The sequence below is a fragment of the Osmerus mordax genome, chromosome 12, assembly GCF_038355195.1.
Source record: "Osmerus mordax isolate fOsmMor3 chromosome 12, fOsmMor3.pri, whole genome shotgun sequence".
Taxonomy (NCBI): domain Eukaryota; kingdom Metazoa; phylum Chordata; class Actinopteri; order Osmeriformes; family Osmeridae; genus Osmerus; species Osmerus mordax.
The window spans coordinates 987,657-996,236 of record NC_090061.1 but is presented as its reverse complement, the minus strand read 5'-3'; the positions used below and the strand labels follow the sequence as shown (position 1 = coordinate 996,236).

The window sequence follows — 8,580 nt, the reverse complement described above, 5'->3', positions numbered from 1 at the left end:
TTTGTAGACTTGGTTACAAAGTTGTATACTAGACTATATGATCTATTAGACACACAACTTGGGTTAAAATCTAGTCACTTATGAGTCGCTCTAATAATTATTTTCTTGTGACAGTGATCTCATAGGGACTTCCCCGTAGAAAGTGCCTTGTCATTCCTCGACCTTCCACTGGCACGTTCGTGGCGTTTACCACGCGTGTGTTTACATTAGCCTGGTTGCATCGCTATTGCGTCCAATACCGGGAGCATAGCCTCTTTTCGTTTGGACTTCCCCTAAAGTCTCCCCAAGTCCCTGTGCGTCTTATGATTGGCTAAGCTGTGCCATAACTATCGCACATGACAATATAAGCCTTATACACGGAACTGCTTTCACAGACATCAAGACACCGAAAGGGAGTTCACAGCTGATCAGGCAGACCTTTAACATTTTAACTGCGCAACAAACCGAAGAGGTGGAAAAAAGCGACCATGTCTATGACCGTCAAAGCCTATCTTCTTGGGAAAGAAGATTCACCGAAAGAAATCCGGCGTTTTGCTGTCGACCAGGATGTGTCAACGAGTTTTGAGTATCTTAACAGAAAGGTGGTTGACGTCTTTTCCAACCTGCGCAGTATTGCCTTCCAAATGTTCTACAAAGGTAAGTTATATATTGTTTTCAGTGTCGATGAATTTGTAATAACAGAAAAAGAAAAGGTTGTGCCGGAAACTAGGGGAGATATTTAAACTATGCAAATTGAGGCCTGTCTGTAATTGCGCTCCGACGCTGCCGTGTTTTTGTCGAAAGGCGAGCGCAGTGCGCACTGTTCACCACTACCACCCAAAGAATACTAACATTGTTATGCAACAGCTGTCTATGATAGGCAATAACAAAAGTTGGTCAAATGTAGAGGAAAAAAAACCCACAAAACAAATGCTTAGGAGTTTGCAATGCAACACTAAACTCAGAGAATCTTGTCCAACAGTTTTATTACTGGATTATGACAAGTTAGGTGATTCGTTTAGTACGCTAGTTACGTACAGATTTGAACATGCAATCTCTTGATTTTGTAAAGTGCTCTAACCACTGAGCTAAACCCAAGACATTTCATGGAGGTGTATCAATCGGTAATTTGGCCATGAGTTTCTTTAAATAACATTTGTGTCAGCTATACGTGTGTCATTGTGTCAGTCGGTAGATTATGGCTTGGCCTACCAGCCTGTTGGGTTTGTTGTTTTCCTGAAAAGATAAAAGCCGCTCGACCTGCTCAGTCACATAAATCAATGAGTCTCGTCCCTCTTCTATAACAGAAGGTTGGAAACATAAAACAAACTCTGTGTATTTAGTAAAGCAAACAGTCATGGAAAAACAAACACGAGAAAGAGAAAACATTCCCAGACCTCGTGAAAAAACCGTTGAGGACAAACTCACTGGACTGACCTGAAAGTTGTTGGCAACAGTGGTCCTGAAAAATAAGAACGTAAGAAGCCAGTTTACACTTTCATAGTACAAAAACAAAACCAATAAAAAAACTAAGATATAAGTCACATAAGGTTCCAGACTTATTGTAGTGTTTTAATTAAACAACTTACGAAAAAAAAAATTGTACTATGCCTAATCAGTTTAGTACACATTTGCACAATCTGACCTGTGATCTGGTCAGACATGATGAAAGGGATTTCATGAGAAATATACATCATGTGTTACTCAAGAGTAACCCAGTTCTACGAAACAGAACAGAATGAAGATCAGTTAACCTAATCTTACTCAGTTGAACATAGATTCATTCTCAAATAGCCCTATCAACTATCTTCAGAATAAGATGAACAGGCCTTATGAGCCAACCCTGTTTGATTACCACGGAGATAATGGGCTTATCTGTATGGATTAAAAACAAAAGCAGTCACCATAACGTGTGTATTCAGAGTCCCTCCCTGCAGTCCCAGTGGTGTTGTCAGATTAGCGGTGTGTGTTTGATGGCGTGTGTTTACTTCCCCAGACGAGGACGGGGACTTGATCGCCTTCTCCACAGACGACGAGCTCATGATGGGGCTCTCCTGCATCAAGGACGACACCTTTCGCCTCTTCATTAAAGGTAGCCTTAACGCTCGCACGCACGCAGACACACAAGCAGATATCAGTTTCATGTGGGATCAGATTCTAATTAATTTCTCGGAAAAACATGAGACTAGTAGGTCACATAACAGTAACAGAGAAGAGCCGTGAACAATGACCCGTCTACAGTATTACAGTGTGAACTATGACCTGTCTACAGTATTAGTGTGAACTATGACCTGTCTACAGTATTAGTGTGAAGTATGACCTGTGTACAGTATCAACACCGTGTGATGTATTTGCATTCACATCTCTCCGCTCGTGTCATGTGACCCTGCGTCTCCCGCTCTCCCACAGAGAGGAAGGAGCACCGACGTGACTTCCCCCTCCACGCTTTCCCCGGGGGTGTCCCCCCTTTCCCCTTCCCTCCTCCTCCCGGGGGTCCCCACGGCCACCCACATGGCCCCCCGCCCCCCCACGGGCCCCCCGTGGTGCACCCCAACGTGACGTGTGATGGCTGCGAGGGTCAGGTGGCTGGGACCCGCTTCAAGTGCACGGTGTGCCCCGACTATGACCTGTGCTCCCCCTGCCAGGCCAAGGGCCTGCACAAGGAGCACGCCCTGCTGCCCATCTGGCACCCCTTCAACATGTTTGAGGTGAGGCTAAAAAAGGTTAAAAGAATTGATCAGAAACAAGCTATCGTAGGGTGTGATGGGGAGAAACGTGTGTGTGTGTGTGTGTTGAAACTGTGGAAAGCTCAGTTCAGAGCATGTGGCTGTGCTCCTGACGGACACTGTGTTTGGGTGTCAGTGGTTCCCTCGGGGGAAGTGGATGAGGAAGATGAGGCAATGTGGCATGTGGGCCGCTGCCCAGCAGAACCAGGCCCAGCCCGGACCCTCTGGAACCCAGCCTGGACCTTCTGGAACCCAGCCTGAACCGAGTGAAACTCAGGCCCCCTCCCAGACAGACCAGACTGCTGTTGAGGACAGCCAGGCTCCCTCTGGTAAGCCCCAGCCTCACCCTGACACTCCCCCACCATAGAGGCCTGAGCACAAGGTCTGGATGGATGTCTCTGGCCCAACACTGATGCATCAGTCCATCATGGTTCAACATTAGATCTCACCGTTCCTGTTGGGGTTTGTTTCCTCCCCCAGGCCCGTCTGCAGCCTCTCTGGTCCAGGCCAACGTTGACTTCCTGAAGAACATAGGCGAGGGCGTTGCAGCCATGCTCAGCCCCCTGGGTAAGCCCACCACTGCTGGCCAAGATGGCCCCCGTGCCATCCAGGACCGCTAACGATGCTTGTGATGTTTACCTTGTTCATGATCCTCCCTGCTCTTTCTCCAGGCATCGACGTGGACATCGACGTGGAGCACGAGGGCTGCAGGACCAAGGTGACCCCCCCGGCGTCCGGAGGGCCCCCTAGCACCAGGAGCGACGCGGGGGCAGGGGGGCCCCCTAGCACCAGGAGCGACGCGGGGGCAGGGAGGCCCGAGGGCACAGATGGTGACATGGAGGTGGACGATCTATCCACTGACGCGGGTCCGAGCAACGGGGCTAAGGTACAATACCACCCACCACCACACCCGTCATAACGATCACCAACGACCAATCACCACCACCAACATGCGTGTTTTGTCTCTGTGCATGCGCAGGCCCGCAGGGACACGACCATCGACGAGGAATGGACTCACCTCAGCTCCAAGGAGGTAGACCCCTCCACAGGGGAACTGCAGTCCCTCAGGCTGGGGGAGGACGGCTCCCTGGAGGCCCCGGGGCCCCTCTCCTGTCCCCCGACCCAGGGCTCCACAGGCCTGCGCGAGGCCGCACTGTACCCCCACCTCCCTCAAGGTACCGACTGCACAACTTGTGAACTGAAATGTGTAAAACTGAAGTTGAGATTGCAGTTAAGATTTGGTTACTGTTTCACTGTCTGAATTGTAAAATACAGACAGTTCCTTGGCACTAACCACTTCAATACATTGTTTATTTTTTATCCGTTAACGTGTCCTTGATAATGTGCTGCTGCGGATGAAGGCGCATGTTAGATGAATACAAATGTGCCAGTTTAGTGTGAGGCCACAGTCAGTACTGGTGACCTCCTGGTGTGTGTGTAGACGCAGACCCGCGCCTGGTGGAGTCCCTGTCCCAGATGCTGTCCATGGGCTTCACAGACGAGGGTGGCTGGCTCACCCGGCTGCTGCACACCAAGAACTTTGACATCGGCTCCGCTCTGGACACCATCCACTACTCCAAACCGCCCCCCGCCCAGCCCAAGTAGGGCAACAGCAGGCTGGAGCCCCTCCCATCATCACCCTGCCTTCCCAGGCCTCTCTCAGCCTCCACACTGGCCATGTCCATTACTCTAATAATCGTAGTGTGTTATATTGAAATAGCTTTGGATTTTATGTTAGCTATATGGTTGTATTAACATTACTTAGCAAAGTATTTGATCTGATATTCATACTGACAGCCATTAGTACCATGTTTCTGGATCTACCTTCTATGATATGTAATGGTAGAAGAGGTTTTATTAAACAACATATTTAGATTTATTCTGAACTGGATTTAAAAGATAAAACAAACTATAGGCTACTCATTACTAATGGTGAATCTGTTAAAGCGTCCTCAATGCAAGTTAGTTATTATTGTAACCTTACAACATTTATCCAGAGTAATTCTTGCCAGATGTTATGTTCTGTCCATTCAGAGGAACCGGGTGAAGGGATGATAACTGACTGTCTAACACTGAAGTTATTTCTGCTGTTTCAACACAATAAAACACTTCAGCAAAAGAAACTTCTGTTGTGTCATGTCTGTGTTTTTATGGAAATCAGTTAAGTCTCAAACATCACCCACATGAGCAACCAAGACTGGTGTGTGTTACAGTTCAAACGCATCGTCGAAGTCCTCGTCCGTGTTGAAAAGAGACACGGCTGGGAGGGAGGGGCATGGCTTCTTGGTGGGCGGCGGCTGATGACAGACAGTCTCCTCCCTCTGATGTAACGCTACGGGGGCGGGGCCTCGGTTGCCATGAGCGACGTCCCCGAACCCACAGACGCTGAAGGTGGATCGCAGTCTGCTGAAACTGCTCCCTAACTTCCTTCCCAAGAACCCATCCTTTGCAAGGAGACCCAGGGAGGAGGAGCTAGCATCCTGGGAGGAGGAGCTAGCATGCTGGGAGGAGGAGCTAGCATGCTGGGAGGAGGAGCTAGCATGCTGGGAGGAGGAGCTAGCATGCTGGGAGGAGGAGCTAGCATGCTGGGAGGAGGAGCTAGCATGCTGGGAGGAGGAGCTATGACCCAGGTAGGAGCTAACACAGCCTGGCAGTGTAGCAGGAGCCTTGGTATAGTCCTGGACTGGATCTACATCTCTGTCCACATGCTGGCTGAGGAATTTTTCCTCCTGCTCCTCTGGTGAGGGACTGGTCAGGAACTGGGCCCACCTGGACGTCTTGGAGACTGCAGCGTCAGCAGAAGACACAGGCTGGCAAGAACTGGTATTGAGTCTGTTGGGGACAGCAGGGTTCAAAGGGTGTTGGCTGGTGGTTGGGGTTGAAGGTGGTGGTTGGCTGGTGGCCCTCCCAGGTGAGGGGTTAGTACGGGCTGGGGCAGGCCTGCAGGAAGCAGACTCCTCTGATGCAGGGAATGAGCTGGGGAATGTGCTGGGGTGTGCTGCTGTCTATGAACAGAGGCGCAAAAGAAGGGATAGAAACTTCTAAATGATCTAACTGAAAGTAGGAACGGCCCCATATCCAAATCTGGCAGATAGTGTGTGCAGTGTGTTTGTGTAGTGTGTGCAGTGTGTTTGTGTAGTTGTGTGAATGCTGTTTGGTGGGTGTGTGTGCTGGTGGATGTGTCTTAGAAGATGTGAGCAGGGATTACCTTTTTCCCAGCAGTCCTCCAATCGCCTTGGGAAGTTTCTCTGTCTCCTTCTCTAGTTTGATAAGTGCTTCCTCCTCGACCTCTCTTCCTCTTCCTGTCCCATCATGGAGGTAAAACCATAGATATATATATATAAAGACTAGATGTCTTACGGCGGAGTCTAGAACGTCCGCACATGGCGGCCATCTTGCTACAGTCAACTCGCTCACCCATAACATTGTGTTGATGCTACATGTACTTTTTAAATGACCATAACTTCCTCAATTTTTAAACGGTTTGGTTTGTTATCAACGTCAAAGATGTGGTTATGTTATGCAGCGGCATAACCGCTGCATAACATAAGTCAGGTGGCTGAGCGGTTAGGGAACCGGGCTAGTAATCTGAAGGTTGCCAGTTCGATTCCCGTTCGATTCCCAGTTCGATTCCCGTCCGTGCCAAATGACGTTGTGTCCTTGGGCAAGGCACTTCACCCTACTTGCCTCGGGGGAATGTCCCTGTACTTACTGTAAGTCGCTCTGGATAAGAGCGTCTGCTAAATGACTAAATGTAAATGTAAATAACCACATCTGATGTTGATAACAAACCAAACCGTAAAAAAAAAAAAGTTTTAGGCTTCTCTGTTCTTTGCTCCCCTGTGTGAAAAAAAAGTTGAAAAAATATTTTACCCAAAACGTTTTGGAAGGTAGAATTTTTTTGGACAAAAGTTTGGTTTAAAAATATGTTCCAAAATAAAATTCCAATGGTTCCAAAACATTTTTCAAAAAAATGTACATTTCAAAAGCTATCCCCTCCCATCTCTTTTCCTCTCACTGTGTGTGGAAAATTTGTCGAAAAAATTATTATGTATCTATATACAACATATCTATCCCCTAGAACTGGTGAGGGGTTCCACATGATGCCAGTGGAACCATGACTGGAACAGATAATCCCCAGTGGAACCATGACTGGAACAGATAATCCCCAGTGGAACCATGACTGGAACAGATAATCCCCAGTGGAACCATGACTGGAACAGATAATCCCCAGTGGAACCATGACTGGAACAGATAATCCCCAGTGGAACCCTCGCAGGAACCCATCACTAGATGGACTTGACGTACCGGATGTTTCTGCAGGCAGGACTGTGGTTCCTGTCCATGTAAACATTCTCCTCCTCTCCATCTTCCTCAGGGCTGGGAACACCTGAAGGATTCAGCAGGTATTTACTCCAGCGACTCCCCTTAATGTCCACCACCTGAAGAACAAGGAAATCTAATTACATCTGATGTCATTACTAAATCCTCTTCACTAAGTATTGGGCAAGGGCGTAGCTTTATACAACACTGTCCTATTTGTGAGAAAGGCAAATCTGACCCCCACTTTTTTTTATTTAGAAAACTTTGCGGTATAACAGACACATCTTCAGTCATGAAAGAAGCTGTCCCACCCACATTTGAAAACAAACCTGTCAGTGGTACCTGGTCATGGTACTCTAGTATATTGTGAGATATCTGAATATCAAACTACTTATATTAAACAAAGTGATTCACGTTTATGGCCACAGAACTCACGGTGTGGTTATCACGTTCCTGGGCCTCGTCTCCCAGCTCGCTCCCTTCAGCTTTCTCTCCTGTATTCTCCCTGGCGCGCGCGCACACACACACACACAACAAGCTAATACAGTATTCCGCTAAGTCATAATCAGATGTAGCCTACCGAGAAATAATAGTCAGATTTGCTTTGGTGCTAAGTCATAAAAAGCTCAACATCATTGAAATTAAAGGCCTTACCATTGTAACCAAGCTTTCTGGTTTTGATCCTCCAGAATCTCCCCGCGCCTGGTGTTTAGTTTCTGCACATGACGTCGACAGTCAACACCTGAGCCACGGCCGAACACCTACAATTCAATCAAAATATATAGGTGAATTAGACGACTCTTTCAAAAGTTTGGCGTGAGATTATCAAGAACATCAACGTTTGTTCTGTGTTGGTGGTGGGGTACAGGTGATGTTTCTGATTAGTTTACTTTTAATTATGTATAACTCGAGACAACTATCAACTCGGCTTCGTCCATTAATTGTAACGTTAAATACCTAAAGCGGGACAAGTTATAGCCTAGCTAACGCTACCTTACTTCTCAGCGTGAGAAATAGTCGAAATGCGTGCGAATGCGTGAGATTTGAGAGCCGTGTGTTTATGTTCAATATAAAAATGTGATTATGGCTATTTACATTTATTCATTTAGCAGACGCTTTTATCCAAAGCTATTTATCTGGTTGTAATGATATTACCTTGATTATAGACTGCTTCTCCCCACACATCTTACAATTCCATTTTTTGCTCTTTTTCACCTGCAAACAAACATACGTATTAGCTATTTAGCCAACGCCGTAAGCTTGCTATGCTGGATTAGACTGAGTAGACTCATTATTATAATAGCAGTTTCATTATAGCTCAGTTAACTTGCTAACATACCACAGTCTTACCTGTTGCACTTGGAATGCCTCACAAGAATAGCACTTCAGTACATGGAATTCCTGCACCATTTTAGAAAACAGCAACAACTTCACGCTACGAGGCTCAACTCCAGTGACTTTTCCCGGTAGTTTTGAAATCGTCACGTGGTGTAGACGTCAAAGTTGACGTTCATGTGTGGTTGAGCGCCCCCTGTGCATGGGCGGTACACAG

General features: G+C 47.2%; 2 protein-coding genes across 2 annotated transcripts; one reads left to right on the top strand and one right to left on the bottom strand.

Moving 5' to 3' along the window:
• The first annotated feature begins 258 nt into the window (after window positions 1-258).
• Window positions 259-4,828, top strand: sqstm1 (sequestosome 1). Its single transcript, XM_067247521.1, has 8 exons — window positions 259-636; window positions 1,976-2,071; window positions 2,389-2,687; window positions 2,842-3,034; window positions 3,186-3,272; window positions 3,377-3,591; window positions 3,685-3,880; window positions 4,147-4,828. The coding sequence occupies exons 1-8, from the start codon at window positions 468-470 to the stop codon at window positions 4,308-4,310; spliced, it is 1,419 nt and encodes a 472-aa protein (XP_067103622.1). The 5' UTR covers window positions 259-467; the 3' UTR covers window positions 4,311-4,828.
• A 1-nt stretch (window position 4,829) lies between these two features.
• mrnip (MRN complex interacting protein) lies at window positions 4,830-8,480 on the bottom strand. Its single transcript, XM_067247522.1, has 7 exons — window positions 8,379-8,480; window positions 8,184-8,243; window positions 7,683-7,789; window positions 7,464-7,533; window positions 7,014-7,147; window positions 5,914-6,007; window positions 4,830-5,710 (listed from the first exon to the last, which is right to left on the bottom strand). The coding sequence occupies exons 1-7, from the start codon at window positions 8,436-8,438 to the stop codon at window positions 4,913-4,915; spliced, it is 1,323 nt and encodes a 440-aa protein (XP_067103623.1). The 5' UTR covers window positions 8,439-8,480; the 3' UTR covers window positions 4,830-4,912.
• Window positions 8,481-8,580: the final 100 nt, after the last annotated feature.

Bases quoted from the DNA above. Each gene is read 5' to 3' on its own strand.
- sqstm1 (XM_067247521.1), top strand. From the start codon at position 468: ATGTCTATGACCGTCAAAGCCTATCTTCTTGGGAAAGAAGATTCACCG. The intron at 2,688-2,841 runs GTGAGGCTAAAA...TTTGGGTGTCAG, and splicing joins ACCCCTTCAACATGTTTGAG to TGGTTCCCTCGGGGGAAGTG. The intron at 3,592-3,684 runs GTACAATACCAC...GTGCATGCGCAG, and splicing joins GTCCGAGCAACGGGGCTAAG to GCCCGCAGGGACACGACCAT.
- mrnip (XM_067247522.1), bottom strand. From the start codon at position 8,438: ATGGTGCAGGAATTCCATGTACTGAAGTGCTATTCTTGTGAGGCATTC. The intron at 8,244-8,378 runs GTAAGACTGTGG...GTTTGTTTGCAG, and splicing joins AGGCATTCCAAGTGCAACAG to GTGAAAAAGAGCAAAAAATG. The intron at 7,148-7,463 runs GTGAGTTCTGTG...CTTGTTCTTCAG, and splicing joins AGGAACGTGATAACCACACC to GTGGTGGACATTAAGGGGAG.